Genomic DNA, 21,532 nt, shown 5'->3' with positions numbered 1-21,532 from the left:
CAAACGGGTCGTTTTCAAGCTTGCTGTTCAAACCGTGTTTTGCTTTTTCACGCCCGGTCAGAATTTATAACGAGCGAGACCGGGCGCGAATTAGCGAGTCCTATTTGTTTCCGGGGAATTAGCAGACAGATAGAGAGAAGACTGACGCAGCACGAATTATTATCACCGTGTTCAGAGTGCATGGAACAAGATTTTGAAAGTAAAGAGATGGAGAGGAAGATGCGTTTTCTTGAATTATTGCACTCCTCGGGACACTTCCGTCGGAGGAAGTTCCGAGAGCTTAAATAATCCAAATTCTTCTGTTGCAATTTAACTTTGAGAATTAAGATTTAAGAGTGAAGAGGAGTGACGGTCTTAGTTACTCTTGGGGGTCTCATGCGGAGAAACTGCCAAGGAATAATCCCGAACCTGGGAGTTCGAAAAATTATAAAACTTTGCCAATATGTAAGATTTCTTGGATAAATTTCCGAATGGCCCCACCAAAATTGAGAACTCAGGTTCGGTATATAACCTAAATTGACTACCAGAAACCGATTAAAATTGGTTTCAGAATTGGATGTCTTCCCGTTTTTGAGATATCGTGGTAAGAAATTTTTGTATAATATTACGACTACATATGCGCTATTCGATACTGAGCATGCGCTATTCAATACTGCGCATGCGCTATTCAATACTACGCATGCGCTATTCGATACTGAGCATGCGCTATTCAATACTACGCATGCGCTATTCGATACTGAGCATGCGCTATTCGATACTGCGCATACACAGAACCTAACCTAATCTTACCATGATATCTCGAAAACGGTAAGACATCGAGCTCTGAAACTAACTTTAATCAGTTTCTTGTAGTCAATTCAGGTTATATACCGAACCTGAGTTCTCAATTTTGGTGGGGCCATTCGGAAACACAGCCGATTTCTTTCTGATTGAAACTCAATTTTCGTTTGTTGCTCGTTTTCAATTTAAGGGGATGAAAATCGCCCTTAAAGTTTTGAGTGTTTTCGACAGCCATGTTAATATAAAATGACTCAAATATTGCAATTTCGTAATTCAAAGATTTTGAAACGAATAAGCAACATTTTCTCATGATTCCTTTTTAGAAATATTCTTTGTGCAATTAGCCAGCGTCGTACAGACCTCGATTATGTAATCTGGCTCATAAAATCTTATAAAAAAAAAGTACTTTTTTGTAGGAAGAAGTTTTCTTTTACAATTTCACACAGCTATCGCAAAAAGAAACGCGATAGATACAAATGAAGAGATCCCAATAGAGTACAGGTTTACTTTATAAAGTTCTCTGTTTCAAGTAGCCGATTCAGCGAATGTTGTTTCGTTGGAGATCTCGTGCGGTTTACAAACGGGATCTTTGCGTTTGAGCTAATTTACTGTGTTACCGTTGCAACCCTCGAGGCTGTTGCAACAGGAAAAGTCGAGATTCCGCGCGGTGAAAGGAAGAGGAAAGCACGCGGACAAAGAAGAAACTCGAAGCGATAAAAGAAACAGAAGCGTTGCAGCGGTAAAACTCGAGTGGAACTTTCGATTAAATGGCACAGTGTGCCGGGAAAAGGAGCAGAAGGAAAGAAAAAGGAGAAAAGGGAGGAAACGGAGAAGGTCGGATAGGGTAACCGGAAGCTGGAGGTAATTAAGAGAGAGACGCGAGTGTCTTGGGAGGAACGTTTATTAAACATCGCCTCTCCAATAGAACAACACTGGAAAGCAAGATAACTCTACAGATCTCCGTTTCAATGTCCTAATTTTCTATAAAAATTGATAAATCTTAACGACTTTCCTTATCTTTTATAACTCTGCGTCATTTTGTTACACTTTTCTGCTGTCAAATCTTGTCAGATAAAATCAGTCGTTTAATTGTATCATAATACGTCGTTTAGATCGGGTCAATGAAAAGCATTGCGCGCAAATTTGTTCGTGTTTATTGCAATGTAATTGCAACAGGATCAGGAAAACGTCTAGAAAATTAATGTCTCTGCAGGAAACGGTTTGTTCCATTCGGACTTTAATGAAACGATAACGTTTACCGTGCTTCTGTCCAGGAAGAGGAAACGAGAAAAGATATTGGTTTGTTTTCATGGAACGAAATCGTTTTCCTTCCTTTAAACTTCTACTCGCTTTTATACGAATCGAATAAGAGAAATTATTTCCTGCCGCTAATTACTCAGAAAATGATCATTTCAGAAGTTCCTTTCTCCGTTTGAATTTTAAAAACATTCTACCGAGTGTAGAAATGAAACTGTGAGAGTACTCGAAGAAATTTATGTTTTATGTTAGATAAACTATCGGGGTCTTGTGCGACCCGACCCAATCCGATCCATCCCGACTCGATTCCATTATTATTTAATGCGATTCAATCCGATTTCATCATTACCCGAACCCACTCGACCCGATCTCATCATTACTTGATGCAATTCAATCCGGCTTCATCATTAGCCGATTTGATCCGATCCGACTCGATCCGACCCGACTCGACCCGACCCGACCCGATCCCATCATTACTTGATGCAATTCAATCCGGCTTCATCATTACTTGATCCGATCCGATTCGACCCGATCGTGCTATTACTCGAACCCACCCGACCTGATCTCATCGTTACCTGATTCGATCCAATCCGACTTCATCATTACCCGATCCGATCCGACCCAACTTGACCCTCAGGTGCCCGAATTTCCAGGCAACAGCGCACTCTTAGTGAAAGTGACAAATATAAGCAGGAGCTTGTTGAATAATTCCCGCGTTAATTTTCGGTGGCTCGTAATTACTGTACACTTCAATTTGTCTTTAGTTTTAATCGAATATTTAATCCTGTAATCCGCTTTCCCTCTGCATATTCATTACCGAGAACTATATCAACATTACGTTAATATAAATAAAAGAAATTAAATTCAAAAACGTTCCAATGTTAAATTCTCTAAAAGCATAAAATTGTTTCTCTGTTTAATTTCTATTCAGCGCGTCGAATAATTTCGGTTCCTTTTTAGTTCTGATTCGAATCAAATATCCGAAGGTTTCGAATCTCTAATTAAAAACCACCAAATTGACGCGATGTTTCTAATGGGGAAACAATTTCGCGTTTTCGAGGTGTGGGACTCTTTAAACAGAGCGCGTTTGTGTGAAAAACGAACGAGAACAGAACATTGTTAATTGTTTTGCAACTTTATTTGTTTACTCGGTGTTTTTCATACGAGACAATGCCGGCGAGGGGAACAATATCGGCGACTGTCGAGACGGAAACAATCGTTTGCAGGGCGAGAGGAATCTTTTTCGCGAAAAGAGAACTCGACTCCCCGCGAGAATATAACGTGTTTGTTCACGAAAAACTAACCGTGTTTTCCTGTGCATCGTTCGAATAAAATTACTGTTTGCAGGTCTCCGGTTTAATGTTGCCAGAGAGCGGGCAGAGAAATTCAGCGCAAACACGCTTAGGCGGTTTAATAATAAATAAACACGCGTTACTCAGCACCGAATTTATGTTCCAATTACGAGATATTTACGGAAAAGCACTGCCACCGGCTTTGACTATTGACTAAACAAGCAACAGCTATGTATCCTTGTATTTTCATACAAAATCCAGGACCTTTATATTGTACGCTAATTGTGTTTGATTTCAATTTTCTAAATGTTGATGAATTCAGGGTGCCGAACACAAAATAATTTTCTAAGGATAATAAATTTGTTCCTGTATTCCCGGCCGGTTCGATCGGAATCGGTTTTTTCATTACTCGACCCGATTCAAATATTATTCAAACCTACCCGATAATTAACCGATCATTATTCGACCCGGCCCCAAATTTTTCGATTCAATTTTCATGTTATTCGACAAGACTATCCTATTCATCTCATTGTCAGATAACGAGTGAACACGAAGCGATCTAAAATTGTTTGCGTGCAAGGAAATAAATAAACGAAGAAGAGTAGGAGTTTTCAGGAAAGATGAAGAAGAAATCACAGCACGAAAAAAAGATTAATGACAGCATTGTGTGAGGACGTCGAGAGAAAGGAGAGATCAGAGGGATGAATGAAACCGAGGGGGTTAAAGAAACAAAACGATAAGTTGTACCATAGAAACGAACAAATGCGTTTAAAGAGCAAAGAGGGTGAAAAAGTAACAGAAAGTGGAGGAGGAGTAAAAATGGGGTTGGCAAGCCCGTTTCCACAGGCAGCTAGAATGCGTTTGCGATCTTCCATGAGCTTGCAAAGCTTTCCAAGCATGGTAAATCACTGGACCGTACGGGTCGTATATATCTTTGGTTGGAAGCAGGGAGAGAAGAAGGGTAGTTGGTCCTTTATATTTTATTCACGTTTCATTTCATCCAGTTGTTACTGGCTACGGGGACATCTTCCAACATTCTTTTCCTCGCGATTATCCAGTGAAATTGTTTTCGCGATTTACCTGGAATTTCAGCCAGCGTACATGTATTTTTCAGACCTCAATTATCTCGTGTAACTACGGGCTCTCCTGTTTTCGAATTTCGTACGAGTTCCCAGTAAAAAAAAAAATAGAAATTATGTGCTTGCTTTATAATGCTTCCCTTTTAACAGGGATAATTGAAACTGCAAGCTTGTCGGAGTTACTAAAGCTTAGGTATAAATAAACAACTTTTGTTGAGAAATTTTTGTATCGCTGTAATATTTTCTAAAAGTTGTTGAAACGTAATATATATGCGTTTTTGACTAGAAATATCAAGAATGCTATAGCAACAAAAATGAACAAAGTTGTTCTTGAAATTATACCGTGGAAATGCTGACTGTCGTAATTATTACTTCTCCGACGCAATTATCGAACATGCAGGTTCACTCACCGTACATCTGTTGAATCCCGTGTCTGTCGTCCTCCGGTAGCTCGTAATTAGAGCTCAATCCCTGGTACCATGGGTACATGAGCGCTCCAGGAACCGAGCTGTGTGCCAAGCCGAGAGAGTGGCCAAATTCGTGAGCGGCCACCGCGAAAAGACTGGTCCCTGAAAGTCAAACAAAACTTTCAACAGATTCCATTCCGTTTCTTTCACGCCAATTCATTTACATTTTCTTTTCTAATTTTATTACCGCGATCTCGGGTTTTCTTGTACGAGGTCACCTTCTTTCACTGGAATAATGCTACTTCTAAAGTTTCTAATGGTTAATTTTCAAGATTTTTTATATTTTAGAAATTTCGGGTATCTGATGCTCGGGTCGAGCTAGCACTGTTCGGTTCAGTTTGGTTCGATTCGATTGGGGTGCTCGAAAGTATATGTATATGCGCGAGAACCCGAGCCGACCCGAACAATTCCGATCAGGCCCAGCCTCAGCCGAATAGTTCCGATCAGGGTCCGTCCCACTCGAACTATTCCGAACAGGCCCCGTATCATTTGGACAATTCCGATCAGGCCCGATCCCACCCGTACACTTCCAATCGGGCCCGTCCCCATCCGAACAATTCCGACTAGACCCGACTCGATATTTTTGGATTCTTGCATATCTTTAGTAAATTTTCTTTTAAAAATATTATTGAATATTGAAAAGTATTATTTTATAATGCAAATTTTATATATTTCTTTTCCTTTGAAATATTTAATTTAAATTTGTTATATATTAATGCATAAATATCCGCAGTCTACTAATAGCTAACAACGGTTTTCCGAATCTAAGCTGATGGAGATTTTTCCTATCCGCGTGGTATTTCTCTCGAAGAAACTATATCGAACTTTTCCACGACCGCATGTTGGTTTTTCCGGGCAATTACATCCAGAATTGCAGCAACTGCTGCTGAATTTCACTCTGTCGTGCTGTCGGCAACCGTGAATCTTTTTAAAATTACTTTCTTTTCTGGATTACTCTACTTTTTAGGTACATATAATCACTAAATCATAAGGAATGCTAAACCTGCTTTTGAAATATAATAGAAAATATTTTTCTTTAGAAAATTCTTTCAAGACAAATACTTAAGATAAGCGTGTCAGGAATGAAATCAATATTTTCATCGTTTGTCATTGAGATATTAAAATCTGGTTTCGGTACCGGCGCATTTTTCTTTGACGCCTTTTTATCTCGCTTCCGTTTCGCTTCACACCCGTGACATTCGTTTCGAAATCTAGGTCGGAATCATAAAATTAAAGCTCACGAGTTTAACGATGAAAAAAGCACCCTTCTTTCCTTGGAAAACAGAACAAACAGGATCTCTTTCTTTCAAGGAAAATCCACGCTGATTTCCTACCTCATTGTCGACAAATTTTTATTATAAGCTATAGCTTATGTGTGGATCACCTTCTTTAAATAAATGAATTTAAAATTCAGTCATTTTTCTTCAGAATTATAATATTATAAATTGAATTTTTTTTGACTGATCAGAAAGGTGGAATTCGAACTTGTACGATTCGATGTAAAGCAGATGTACATACATATATAGACTAGAGTGGACTATTTTTGATTTGATTTGCTTCAGGGAAGTTACAAACTAGTTTAATCTATCCGGAGTCTTGGGAACAGACAAGTTTTCTCGTTACGGAGTATCGACATCGTTTGGACATTTCGCTAATGTACCGTGGACTGATACAACAGCCTCCATTCTCGTATAACTTTCAACTGTTAGACTTTTACAGATCAAACGATTCATTCAATTACAAAACTTTCCACAGCTATAATTTTGTTAAAACTGATACCATTAAAGAAAAATTGATTCTAAACAAAATTTCTATCATTCACGTTACAAGTTCGTAATTTCTGTTCTAATGTTCTGTGCTAAATTAACTGCATTTTCTCTGAACACTGTATTAAATTACCAGTAGCCTTCGCTGTGGAACTATTGCAGTTTCTAAGGGAACAATACATGAATTTCGCTCTGATTTACTACTGTTCATTATAACCGACAAGCAACCAGTTTGTATTTAGAACATTAATGAAATCAGTTTGTAATCAGTTTCATTAAAATTTACGCTGCAAATTAATGTAACTTAATCATTTGACATATTTGTAATTTAATCCTTGTATATTTTAATCATAATCAAATAAAAATTATCAATGCATATTACATATTACTAATTATTATAATAAAAATTATTTCTTTAATAGTCACGACCTTCCTGTCATGAAATCGTATCAGATACAGCCAGTTGATTTTTGGTTGCTATAAGTTGTACGACGTTCACAAACGGATGGTCAAATATCAAACATAGGGTGATGTAAAGGCTCGTCGTGGCATCTTCAACACGATCTTCCGGTAAAGTTTCCTCGTTACGAACTTCTATCGCCGCGATACTCCGGAATCTCGACGTTAACAGCGACCGACTGCAATATACCGGAGAGTAGAGTGTCCGTAATCAAAAGCTTGCTGGGAGACGAATATGAAAATAACTGGAACCGATTACGAGCGTCCTTCGAGTCCACTTCAGACTCTAGAGCCCTGATATTTCAAGATATTTGCTAATTAGACAAGTCTTCTTTTATTGTTAACCAGAATCCTGGATTAAAATTTAGGTAAGTTATTGAAAATCGCGATTTTACCTAGACATTTCCCGAGACGAAATGCCTTTTTCTCCCCTTTCCTACATATCAGAGAATGAGTTTGTTAGGGAAATGTCTGTAGGTAAAATCTGACATGCTTTGTCAGAATAGAGGATGAGTGTCGGTCGGGATGGTTGTTCTCCGGAGATGCTCATTTTCCAATGGATTTGCAAATCGTGCCGTGCCAGTTTCTCATCGTTTGCAAACGTCCTGCGGTCCCCAACGGGATACGCTATTAGCAATTCATAACTGACACCACGCCGGAGAATATTTCTCGCAAAGCCGGTCAGTTTCTCTTCCACGAACTGCTAACAACTCTAATCACGTTAATTTCTTAATTACGTTTCCTTAACATCATCGAATAATACTGTGTTCCTATTACATCTTCATTCAGCTTTCAAAAGTTTTCTTATTTCATATTTCTGTTCTATTATTCTTCGCAATCTCCAATTATTATTCCACGCAGTTTCGAGTTCTAATTTCCAGAATAAGAAAAAGAATGAATTCTTCTCGTTCAACGGGTGGAAATTATACGCGATTCAGTTTGATCGATTGGCCGTGTCTTTGATTCTTGGCATCTCCAGAAGACATTGTTAAAACTTTCAATTTTCCAATTGTGCCAGAACAAGAATCCATTTCTTTCAAAGAATAGAAATCATCGTTGTTATATTTCATACGATGCAAATAATTGGATTCTTAGAATTCCAAATTTTCAGATTAAGTAAGGAAACGCATCGATTATTTTCGTTCGAAAGGCGGAAGTTTGTTTGGCCGATCATCCTGCAATTTTTTCGCTGGCTTGACGAAATCAGTGAAATGAGCAATTTGAATATGCGAACAGCTTCCATTAGGGGGCGGACTCTCGAGAATGTCGGTGAACACAGCATGATTATCACTATGCTAATGGAAACTATGCAACGCCAGCAGAGAACGAGAGGTAAGCCGGAATTATTAATGAGGCCAATCGAAATTGCACCTACTACCTATCGAAATCAGACCATCGGTAATAATCCATGATTAAATACACAATTATGCGAAGTTTCAAGTCTCTCGGTATGCAAATATTTTAACGTTAACCCTCTGTAAGGGGAGTAATTGTACCTCTTGCACTTTCACCTTATTTGTAAAATTTTATTGATTTTCAAGAAGATAAATATATGGATCAGTGTTAATCGATACTTTAAATGGTCTGTTAAAAAATGGAGCAATCTGTCGATTTCAAGTATCCAGTGAAATTGAATGAAACGGCTATCGAAACACCTTCTTTCCTCGCTCAATCTACCTCCACGTCGCTTCTTTCTTTTCTTGAAAATCAAGTTTTCCCTCAAGAGCAGTCGGTTTAAGTCAGTTATCTAACTGAACGAGAGAACATCGGAGCTTCCGGAACAATTGATGCGAGATAACTTATAACTTACTACAGTGAAAGATTCAAGAGAAGAATATACCGAAGAGAAAAATATTACAACGTGGATTTATCTTTTGAAACGAAAATTGAAATGTAATTGCTTTTCACTGTTGCAATCAAAGAGTTAAATTACCAAGTATTTGTTAGCCAGACGTTGTATACAGAGAAGATCGAAAAAATCGAAAAATCACGGTTCGATTGTTGAGGAAGTTACGAAACACTGATCCAATTTCAAAGATTTCGAATGACTAAGCGTTCGTTTCGATCGAGAAACAGTATTGCAACAATATGGTGGAACGAAGTTTCATCGTTCCCTTATTTTTCGGTCGCAAACTGACCGAATTGGCGGATCGCCAAGGCTCGATCGTCCTAGCGAAAATTTCTCGCTTCCGGGACCTTTTCTTCCGTCCAGAAATTTCGCCGAACTTTCTCCCCTCGCCGCGAAATCCCGTTTTAAATTTCACGATTTAAAGCTGCCGAGAGCCGGAGAAAATGCTAACCCAGCCCATGCGGGACCTTTTGTCCCAATATCTGATCTACTTTCTACAGATATTTTAAACTTTTCCTATCTTTCTATCTGCTCATATTTCTCACCTTCCTTATTAATAATATAATGATGTATTTGTAAAGTTTAAATTTCAAATTATTTGTTTAATTACTGTTTAAAATAAATAAAATTTTCTCAAAGAGGGAATATGATTAACCCTTTTTCGCATCGTGTTGCAAATGTCTATATAAAATAATAAATAAACGAACTGCACGTTTAATTATTATCAGTTACTTCATACTTCTACTTAATTTCTAATAACTTCATACTTCGTTAGTTACTTCAACTTAATTATTATTATTATTTACTTAAAGTAAATTTCTAAAATGAGTTACTGTCATTCTGTTATAGAAAATAATTAATATTCTCATCGCGATTGAAAAATTTTCCATCAAACTATAATTAATTGAAAACGATGCTGTATTAAATTTTGTCTTACCATCTTCGTTGTTGTCGTCCTGCAACAACCATATTTCTTCTTCGTCGAAATGGGCGTCCCCGCCCCGGTCCTTGCCCGGAAAGAATGCATGTGCCAGAATCTGGCCTCTGCCATCGAAAGGATATCCGTCACCGTGATAACGACTGAAACACAACAGAATATTCTTTGAGTTCCGAGTAAATCTACTCTTTGAGGACGGAGCATTCTTAAGCTTGCAATTATAATCTTTATTTATTTTAAAATTGAAAGGAAAGGAGTTAAAGAAGAAACTTTTTTACATTATTCCCAAAAGGCGCTGTGTACGTCGTTTGATATACCCCTCCTGAATATGAATATTATAATTATGTTAATTGTGTCTAAAAAACGTGAATAACTTTTTCTGTTTCATTTCTATTCTGCCAGAGGTGCTACATTCACTCCTGTTGATTCATAATTCTTTGGATACAGAACATTTTTAAGCTTTATTCTTAAGCGAATATTATTAATTTAAAGTAAAAGTAATCCTTAAGATCATAACTTAAGCATAATTCAAATGAATTTTTTCAGCCGCTACAAGATGAAATAAAGAAAAATATAAGTTTTCCATTTAAATTATACCATAGATATTTTTTGTACCATTAAAAATAAAGGAAATATTTAGGTGGCCTCCTTCAGCTGAGACACCCTGTATATACACCTTTAGTAATCAAAGGGTTAAAGCAAGTGTAATCTTTGGTTAACGAGATATAAGTTAACAAGGTGTTTGTTTTAAACAAGAGCTTCTGTAAATGAACTTTCATAGCTTTCAAATGTTTGAAAATAGTATTATTCCATTTGGAAGGAAACTCTGCGGTTCACGTGTTTCTGCGTTAGCAAGCATCGGACCGCGGCTGGTTCTATTTATTCAGACCGAAGGACGACTTCAAGTTCTCACGATATTTCTGCGGCACAAGCCACTATCTATCCCCTTATAGTTCCGTTTAATTTCACCCTTACCAGACCGGAAACAGTGCAGCCCAGACGGCGAGCCATAATTAAATTCCGTTCGCGGATTACTCCGTTCAAAAAATGTTAACCTTTTCTCTTCTCTCTTTCGACACCTATTAAATGCTTCGATTATATATTTCCAATATCAATCTTTTAATATTCATTTCGGAATAAAATTTCCTTTCCTTTTTGTACAGTGTCGAATAAAATAGGCTTTCCCAGGGAAATTGGTGTTACAGAGATGGTATTAATACAATTTAATTTATAAAATACCATTACTTCTATTATTATACCAAATATTTAAGGGAAGCAGGAATTCTAAAAATTTAAACTTAGATGGTATTAATACAATTTATTTTATAAAATACCACTATTTCAATTATTAAATCAAATATTCAGGGGAAACAGGAATTTTCCAAAATTTGAATTTCGACAGTATTAATACAATTTATTTTATGGAATATCATTATTTCTATTATTAAACCAAATCTTTCAAATAGACACGTGTTATCTGAAAACAGATAATTAACAAGAGGTTAATTATTATAGAATCCCGTCATTTGTCAGGCAATTAATTTCCATGCTGTTTATAATGTCACATCGTTTTCAATAATATACATAACTAGTCCGCTATATTCGTAAACGATGCATAACGATTTAATTACGATATAACGAAATTACTGAACACATCTATTGTCTCTGATTTGGCAGAACGGAAAACATATTCGTCATTTCGGAAACGCATTTCGTTTCATTCGTGTCCCGTTTCGCTTAATTTACTACGATGACTGCCCCGTTAACACTGTATCATCGCTCTAATGACGCTGATACGAATTCGAATGACAATTTCAAGCCCTCCAGAGGGGCGTTGAAAGAAACAAAGAGATGGAAATAATGCGAGGGGACAATCAATGGCTCGATTCGTGGGGTTCCTTGTTAACGGAAAATTTATCGCGACGACGCAGCTGGAAACGTGCGTACGATTAAACGGAAAATCCAGTGAAAATCCAGTGAAAATCCACTGTACAAAGTTGCGTAACAATATTCTCGCCCATTGTGAATTTTACATGGGATGTTCTAAACAATAGGGAAAAAATCGAACTGTAAAATTAGGTATGGAATAAATTTTTGTTCGTAATTCTGCAAATATAGAACTCGAAAAATATTTGTCTTTGTTCTTATTGTTAATTGTAAATCGGTGGATCGTTAATATTCAATTAACTTGTTAAAAAACAAATAAATACAGTGGTAAATATTCTAATTCTAGATAGACAAAAATAACAATATTTATCAATAATTTCAAAATCAACGTGATTAAGAGAGTGTTTTAATGAACCTAATAGAGTAAATAGTTTAGATAATTATATCTCCTAATTATAATAGCTATACTTGTATCTCCTAATAATTATAGTTTATTCTAATTTTCTTTATTTTTTAAAAGTCATAAATATACAAATTTGAAAAAATAATAATCTTTTGTTTCTAATTTCCATCTGCAATTTTCCCTTAATAAAGAAATGTATATTTTAACAATTAACCAATTTGACACGAGTTTCTTCTATTTCAATTTGTGTCATCCTTTTTCTTTTATAATCAAATAAACTAAAAAAGGATATGTCACAGAATTGTCCAACAGAGGATCAGAAATATTTACGTCACCAGTATCAAAGGGTTAAGTTATAAATATCAAGTTCTAAGAAGCTTTAAAATATTTCATGTAAGACTCGTTGATAAACTTACCGATGAAAGTAGACCAAAATGTCCGCTCTGTCGCTGTTAACTTCCTGAAAGGTGAGCTTCGAGTTCCTCGCCCAAAGATCGAGGGCTCTGCTCAGCTCTAAACGAACGCCTCCCGTGTCCAGGCCGCTTGGCTTTTCGGTTCTCAAGCTGAAACAAAAAGAATAAGAAGAGACGCTCGTTAGGTATCCGTTGAAAATCGATTCTCAGTCGGCGAACGAGGCTTTTCATCCCTTTATCGGTTCTCCTCGAGACACTTCGATCCGATAAACCGTCCACCGTACAGCAAACCGGAGAAAATGTTTCCAGCGCGAGACGCTGAAAGGAAGACGATTCAATCGGCGGATAAGGGGGACGAGATGCCTCGAGGAAATTAGGCAAATTATTTCCCGGCTGAAAAGCAATAAGGGAAACGTTGCCGCGCGCGATGGAACGCGGAGAGAATTGCGCTCGAATTACTGAAATTATGTTTCCGTTGGAAAATAAGGAATAACGGGGCTGGAAACGTGTTTTCCGGACAGACGACCATTTCTAAATTCAGTCAATTCTGATGATTTTCTACGGAAGAACGAACGAATAGGATATTACAAAAGCAGAATTGCAAATTATAAATTAGATTTTCAAATTAAAAATCTAGAAAAATTAAATTAATAATCAATTATATTCGGAGTTGATGTATTATTAACTGACCGATCATACAAGTAAGGATATCATGTAAGAAACTATAACCGTAAAACAGGAGGCAATCAAATTTATTCCATTTGGTTTGTTAATTTAGAATCTATCTAAAAAATTAATTATGTTAAATAAACTAGTGAATATTTTTTATAAACTTCTAGGAAATCGTTTAAATGCTGTTCATGATATAAACAGTGTTTCAATTATTTTACAACCCCATTATGTAGGTATAATATCAATAGGAGTTTTTTTTCATGAGAACGGATTAATCATTTTTACATTACTTCTTATGGGAAAGGTTGGTTTGGTATACGTCCTATTAATATCAGGAACGGATTCATGTTGTATACCGAGGTACCACTGTATCTATTTATGGTTTTGCAACTTCCGCTAAAAGGAATTGGATTCAATATTCAGGTAAAATAAAGAATAACCTTTATTCCATTAAAAAGAATTTGTTCGAACGTTGAAAAGCAGTATCAACGACACAAGCTAGGAGATAAATTCCGAGCAGAAGATTAAGCAATTAATTACTCGAGTCGTACGGTATTGTAGCACGGTTTTAATCGACCGAAACTCGACACCCCATGACACTGGCGTCGCAGTTTCTACCATATAAAAGCAACACATTGAACCGTACCCCCCGTCGTCCCCGATAATTAACGTAATTCCGTTTTTAAACGAGGACATTTCGAGACCGTGCAAACAGGCTGTGCCCGAAGCGTCGGCTAAAAGGATTACACGTCGCACAAACGACTTAGACTGTTTGCCTTATAGATGGATCGACCTATCCTCATGGTAAACACGTCACCTTCCCTGTTTAACCATAGAAAAAAGAAAAAAGGAAAAAACTAGAAAAACGCTATTGTTCTGAACATTTTCCCCGACAGCTAACTCATTTCATTTTTATACACCGCAGTATTTTAATTTTTAACAAGCTACGGGCGAATTTCATTTTTTTACATTATGTCGTTCGAACTTATTCACCGGCGTTACTAATTAACAAACTCGGAGGTTCGTTAACAACGGAAACTATTGGAAGAGGCAGACGCGCCGCGTGATTTTCCCAATCAGCGAGGTATCTCAATCAACGTCGATAATCACCTCTCATTTGCGTTGGTGATCGGCGAAAACACGGTAAAAATGAATTTGTTTTGCGCAACGATTCCATCGTGCGTTAATCGAACCCCGATCGAGGCTGATATATCTCGAACGTTGAAATAAAAAAATTGTCAAAGTTCGATTAGAATAAAGAGGTTGGGTCAGTAGGGTATCTAGATCATTCCGTCGAAGGCTAATTAGAAGAAATCAACGGAAACGGTGTCGAGGTAGAGAAGATGGCTGAAAGGTTTCGCATTCACCGAGGCGAGGCCGCTTTATGCGCGGTTCCTGGGGATTTCGAAAGGTCGTTTCGCCCCTTCCGTGTACCAGGAACAGCTTGAAAAAGCTAAAAACCCGAGGAGAAGGGCCGCGGGCGATATACGGATATGCAGTTATGCGGCTATGGTGCAATGCGACTCTTCGACGGCTAAATTTCCGTCAGTACAATGGTACTGTTCAAAATATCGTTAGTATTCTTAATAATAAATTTTTAATAAATAATAAAATTCATTATTTTTATTTGTAATCAATTTTATTCCATAAAAATATGGAATATTGAAATATTGAAAAATTCAGTGTAGGGTAGTGGAAGGCTCTCTGATTGGTCAACACTATCATAGTTTACATACCCCACCGGGTGCAAGTTACGACAGTGGTCATATGAGGTAGGGGTTTTAATGGGTATGGTGCTGCTATGATTTTTTTTTTGGTAACGACACGAGTCCCACACTGCCCGGGTAGTTTTAAAATGGAGGGTTGCCTGCGCGTATTTCCTCTCCGATTAAACGAAAAAAAAGGATGTCTGATTGATCGTACCTCACTTCAGCTGCTCATACGTGCTTTCGGCCATAGTTAGGGGTGTACAGGTACTCGAAAGTTCGAGTCGGGTAATGACCGAATTTGGGTCTGGCTGGACGGAACCTTGCACGTTCGGATACCCGCACACACCTAGGGGTAGGGTATTATTACTAATTAGGTTCGAGTAAGATTAGGGCGGAGGACCCACTTTCCCTTGTGTCGCCTTGGATGTGAATTCTTTCCAGCTTTCTAAATTACTTATTTTTATGCTCATTGTTTCGACAACATAGTTTCTCGAAAAATAATTTACAATCGTTTAACATTCAAAATTTGGATCATTATGGAAAAGCTCTGACGCACCGAATTAATCCCCGAAATTCATCCATTAGAGATCGAAGAGATACCGCGTTTAATTGCAGGCTCGTTGTGCCGAAATTGTGTTAAGTGAAACTCGGAGAAACGTTTATCGAGTTTCGTTATATCAAAATTGTTAGGGGAACATTGCCGCAATTTTCGTATCCATATAAACGGAGAGGCGTATTTCAACCGTGCTCCCGGCAATATGTGCATCGAGTAGCTTATTATCGAAAACATCGATACAACAAGTATTGGCCAGGCAAACGACACTTCCGAAACCCATAAACATCGTGATTCGATGACCTTAACGGAAACGACAACGAGAGCGAGCAAGCGGATCGTTTCCGTAAAATCACTCGACGCGGCTGCTGGAATCGAAGATTCCGCAGGGCGAACCTTCGACGCCGTGATTTTCTCGATTACTCGTATATTTTATGTACGCCACGCTATTCTACTCTTTTTATTACAGTTACGAACCTCGTAACTTCGACTCGCAGCCAGGAAACTGCGCGTAGTAAGGAAACGCGAAATTTTCGATACCTTGAATGGCATATGGATATCACGAGCTACTTTTCACGCCACCCTCTTTTATTACACCGTTTCCCTTTTATTCCGTTACAAGCACGCGCCTTTTGTTCGTTCTTTCAAATAAAGATTTCAATTTTTTAACCAAATCGTGGAGGTATCATAATGCTGTCGTGTTATTTCTTACTGTCATTACAGTAACCAAATTTGGGATCCTTCTACCTAAATTCTATCGTAGAGGAGTCGAACTTAGCACCTATTGGTGTGACTTATTGTTAGACCTTCTTTTGGAGGTCAGGTTTCTTAGAAATTCTAGAATTTTGAAACAGCGAGATTTTAAAATTGTGGGATTTTAGAATTGCGAAATTTGGAATTGCGGAGTTTAAGAATTATGGGATTGCAGAATTGTGAGATTTTAGCATTGCGAAATTTGGAATTGCGGGATTGTAGGAATTGCAGGATTTTAGAATTATGGGATTGCAGAATTGCCAAATGTTAGCATTGCAAAATTTGAAATTGCAGGGTTTTGGAATTACAAGATTTTAGCATCGCGAAATTTTTAATTGCAAAATTTTGGTATTACGAAATTTTAGAATTCTAGAATTTTGGATTTCGGGAATATTAGAACCATAAAGCTTCAAAATGCCCATTCTGACCCCTACCTAGTTAAACCAATGTTATCATTATCAAATACAATAGTCTGGTGATTACGTTTTTTGTAGCTTTAGCTTCAAATACATAAATTTTGTCCATTTAGTATGTATAGAAAAGAGAAAAGGAAAAAGAGTTCAAGTAATAATGAGCAGAACGAAAGATGGAATTGAAATCGTGCCGTGAAATAAAATGGCCGAGCGTTCATGAGCTCGTACGAACTGGAACGAAACAAATAAAGTAGAAAATGAAACAATACATCACGCCGCGATATTAATTTTCTCCTCTCGGTTTCTATTCTCTTTTTCCATCGCAACCTTTGCGTTCGCTTGATTACAGAGATTATACGTTGCGGTGAATAAAATCCGCAGAAAAAAAGAAAGCTTAAAATGGAACATTTATATGTATATGTACATAGAATAATTCATTCAGTATTGTCAGTTTTGTTTCCCTTAAAAAACGTTCATTCGAGGTGTCTGCTTTGAATTTCACGTAGGTAGCAATAGCGTAACGTTTCATGAAAGAATAATTACAGCGATAAAACCGTACACATTTCACCGCAATCTCAGTCCATTTCAGTACAGTTTCTCGAGATTGAGCCAGCTACGAACGATCAAGGTGTCCTACATAAGCAACATTCAAAACAAGCAATCATAGCGAGTTTTATAATCGACGTAATTTGGACCTTTTTCCGAGGTGGACCAGGGTCTCTTGGAAATTTTGAAATTTTAGAATTTTGGATATTTGGAAATTTGAAGTTTTTAAATGTAGGAATTTAGTAGTTCTGGGGTTTTGGTAATCCAGAATTTTGAGATTCTGACATTTTGAATTTCTGGAATTCTGATATTTCGAAATTTTAGATTTCTAGGAATCTCAGAATTTTGTAATTTTGGGATTCTAAAGCTTTGAAATTCTGATATTTTGAAATTTCAGAAATTTTAGAATCTCAGAATTTTGTAATTTCGGGATTCTGAAGATTTAAAGATTTGTAATTCTGTAATTTTTAAATGTAACAAATCTAAAATTTTGGAATTCTGAGATTTTGAAATTCTGGAATTTTAGAACCTTAAAATTTTAGAATGACCAAGGTTCGCAATTTTGGTTAGGAGTTTGACTAATAAACAAACGCAGTTTCCAGAAATGTTTTCCAAATGCAAGTGTGATTCGTAATACGAATAATCTTCTGTAATTTTCACGCCGAAAACAAGCTTCGAGTAGGATCAGAATTGACCCAAACGATATAAGTTCTTTTCCAATCCTCTCCGTTGCACGTTAACGAGAATCGTTGCCACAGCAGCAGTATCAAGGTTCTTTTGAAAAAGTATAATGGACAGTTAATTAAGAAAAGGCCGGATAAAATGACAAGGATCAGAAAGAGTGCGGTAACAATACCGACCTCGTAAAGTTAAAAGTTCCTTCAGTTTCGCGATTATCCCCCAAGTTAAAGTGTCATCGTGGTGCTTTCCAAGAGACATCGGCTTCCTTCGTAACGAGTTATTGGATTTTTGGCTAGACTTTTCCAGCATTTCTCAAACTTTCAATCCTATTAGAGCAAAGAATGGAGATAACTCAAATTGGAGATGCGATTTCTTGCAATTTCTCATCATATTAAAAAATAGAACAATCGCATGTTATTTCAGAGCATGCAGTTGTAACTTTTCGCGGATACTAAAGTTCATTTGGTTGTTTCATTTTCTAAATTAGGAAAATCCACAAGAGACAAGTTTCTTCAGGGAAATCACGTCCCTGGCGTCTGCTATATCGACGAGGAAAAGTGATTAAGCTTGCTAATTTTCAACAATTACATTCCCTCGCAGTGTACTTGTTCCAATTTCCAATTCCAGCCCGTTGTTTTCGCAGCAGAAGCATCAGTCACATCAACGAATAGCGGATTACACGCATCAACGGAGTGCTAATTAACCTCTATCCGCGGATTTTCATAGATACCCTTAATTATGCAAATTAATTAGCATCCAACCGTGATGTTTAACAGGTGACGATTCTTTGCAACAGGGAAAGTGAATTATATTAGTAACAAACAATGTATGTATCCTGTAGCTCTTATAATTTAACGAAAGGAATGAAATTTTTCATTCTTAAAGATCGAGGACGAATACAGAATTTAAGAATTTAAAAATTTATTGGAGAAACCTTTGCCATTTTTCAGAACGATGCTGACCACTTGTGACCTACATTTATGAAACAGTAGATACCTATATAAAATTTTTAGGTATTCAAATTTTGAAACAAAACGCTTTTATATACTGACAAAATAAGATTCAAAAAATAATATAAAATTTTTGAATATAAAATAATAGAATGAAATACCTTAGGTTTAATCCTTGAGTGCAATCCTCTTAGCTTCTAATCTAATTAAATTTGAATGTTCGATTGATTAAAAAGGAACGATAAAATTCTTCTTATTTCTCCGTAGATGGTTGAAGGATCGCGAGAATGGTACTCTGTCAGATGAAAATGGTGTTAATATCGGTGATGGTATTCGCGTTTCTCTCGATCGCGAAACCAATCACTCGAGATCGTAGGTAAAAAGCACTCGAAGCATCGTGCGATGGAACTGGTGTGATCGACAGATTATAGAGAGCCGTCCCGTAAACCGAGTGGCATTCAACGCTCTCTGTGCGTTCGGTTCGGTGTCAACCAGCTTCGATGCTGGGAAAATCCAGAGATCGAGTGAACCGGTCGCTGACAGCCGCGAAGCATCAGGGAATCCTGCTTTCGACAAACCTTGCCTCTGCTCTTGACAAACACCGTTTATCACCTATACGGATCATCCATTATGCGCGAGACACGCCAAACATCCTCCTCCTCTTCAACCACAATTTTAATACAAACTTGTCCTTTTTCTTTTATCACTTCTAATGATTGTATCGAAATTGATTGATTGTAATTTTGTCAATTTTATCTGATTTTTTTTTTTATTCTTCAACTTCTAATATTTTAATATTTTAATATTCTAATACTCTAATATTTTAATGTTCTAATATTCTAATATCCTAATACTCCAATATTCAAATGTTTTAATATTTTAATATTCTAATATTCTAAAACTCTAATATTCAAATGTTTTAATATTTTAATATTCTAATACTCTAATGCTCTAATATTCTAATACTCTAATGCTCTAATATTCTAATACTCTAATATTCAAATGTTTTAATATTTTAATATTCTAATATTCTAATGCTCTAATATTTTAATGTTCTAATATTCTAATATTTTAATAGCCCAATGTTCTACTATTCTAATACTGCACCTTTTTTGGACAAATTCCCTCAAAAAACCTGCGTTTTCGTTTTGCCTAAATAGAATCACTATAAAATAAGAAAATAGAGTGTAAATTTCTAATCTTTTTTTCTAGACAATATCTCAAATACTGGAAACTAACGTCCGCAACTACGACATAAATTTCAAGTCTGCGTTATATCAAGAGTTACATTCACAGGGTCCATCTAAGTTACACCATAAAACTTCACACTAATACCTAAACTCATCTTGCTATCTCCCTTTACACTTTGCTGAATCACTTCTTCCGGAGCACATAATCTAAAACCGGCAGTGCGCAATATTCGCGATAAACCCTAATAAAGCTACAGTATATTAATTTTTTTTTTGGGATAGAAATTCCCATTCGCATTCAAATTTGCTCCATAATGAACAAGTAAGCGTATGCTGGTCACGAATCCTGAACTGGATGGCATACAGAATTAATAAGCACATTGGTTCATGCTGCTGCATTCCTACAGAGTCAATTATGCAGCTACGTTACAAGTAATATTATCTGCAATACTGCTCCACATTAGGGACAATTAAAAGTAACACTGATTATATCTTACAATCGTGAAAATGGAGCTTGGACTCCTTTTCTCCGTTTTCAATTATTTTAGCTAGAGAAAGGGGTAACGTGCCCTCCACTCCCAATTTTATATCTCCTCCTAAAATTTATATCATTTATTATATTGCATTGTTTATATTGTTAGAGAACAATATGGTCCCCTGTTGGTAATTACCATCCCTTTCTCTAATTATCTCTAATTTAAGAGCTTATTACTGTTTTTCTAAATTAATGAAAATTAGGTAATAAAAATTCTATTTAAAATGGCTCTACTAGTTCTTGTAAAAATATCTGATAACATTTTGTAAATCTGCAAGCAGTAAATTGAAACGTAAAGAAGATTGGTTCTCTTGCCAAGTTCCATGGAATTATGTAGGTATGTGTTTTTCCCCCAAAATTCGGCGTTCTATTGTGTTCGAAATAAATTTGAAAACGTTCTTCTTTGGAATTCCAATTTGTCCCGGCTCGAAAATTAATTTCATCCGGCACAGAAATCTAAATCCTCTCTCTAACTTGGAGCCTGAATTTTCCACGCACCTGATATAAATTTTCTGAATGGAACGGACAAGCATGCGGCACGAAAATTTTGAACGTAACCGTAATTTACGAGAAAGCAAGCTACGATTCTATGGTCCAAATCTATTCGGATACGCATACATCGAAATTTAACTTTCATGACCTACTTATTTATTATAATATAGCCACCGAAACATATCAAAAGATGCCAATGCGTTATTATTGTTTAGTTTTCAATTTTCAGTAAAAAAATTTTAATAAATTTAACCACGCGATGTCCTTATTATAATATGAAAATTAGCAAGGGAGGTAAATTACCAAAAGGGTGTAATAATACCACCTTTCCCTCTACTTAATTTCCATTTACTTTATGATAATACTAATTACTAATTTCAATTTAATAATTATTAATTTCGTAGTATATATTATAGAAATTTCCAAACATAATTATTTCAGTAATTTCT

At 36.5% G+C, this 21,532-nt stretch overlaps 1 protein-coding gene across 3 annotated transcripts in view; it reads right to left on the bottom strand.

Annotated features, from left to right (window-relative positions):
* LOC117608294 (Matrix metalloproteinase 2) overlaps positions 1-21,532 on the bottom strand; it is a 95,398-nt gene that overhangs the window by 6,123 nt on the left and 67,743 nt on the right. For all 3 annotated transcript variants that reach the window (XM_034333182.2, XM_034333181.2, XM_076692463.1), the window contains 3 exons: positions 12,593-12,739; positions 9,887-10,029; positions 4,819-4,977 (listed from right to left, as the gene is read on the bottom strand). In XM_034333182.2, coding sequence (XP_034189073.2) covers positions 4,819-4,977; positions 9,887-10,029; positions 12,593-12,739 — 449 coding nt within the window. The remainder of the gene's footprint in view (positions 1-4,818; positions 4,978-9,886; positions 10,030-12,592; positions 12,740-21,532) is intronic.

This window comes from Osmia lignaria, chromosome 15 (genome assembly GCF_051020975.1).
Source record: "Osmia lignaria lignaria isolate PbOS001 chromosome 15, iyOsmLign1, whole genome shotgun sequence".
Classification (NCBI taxonomy): Eukaryota; Metazoa; Arthropoda; class Insecta; order Hymenoptera; family Megachilidae; genus Osmia; species Osmia lignaria.
Note: the sequence above shows the minus strand (reverse complement) of the source record. Positions and strands in the feature narration are given on the sequence as shown.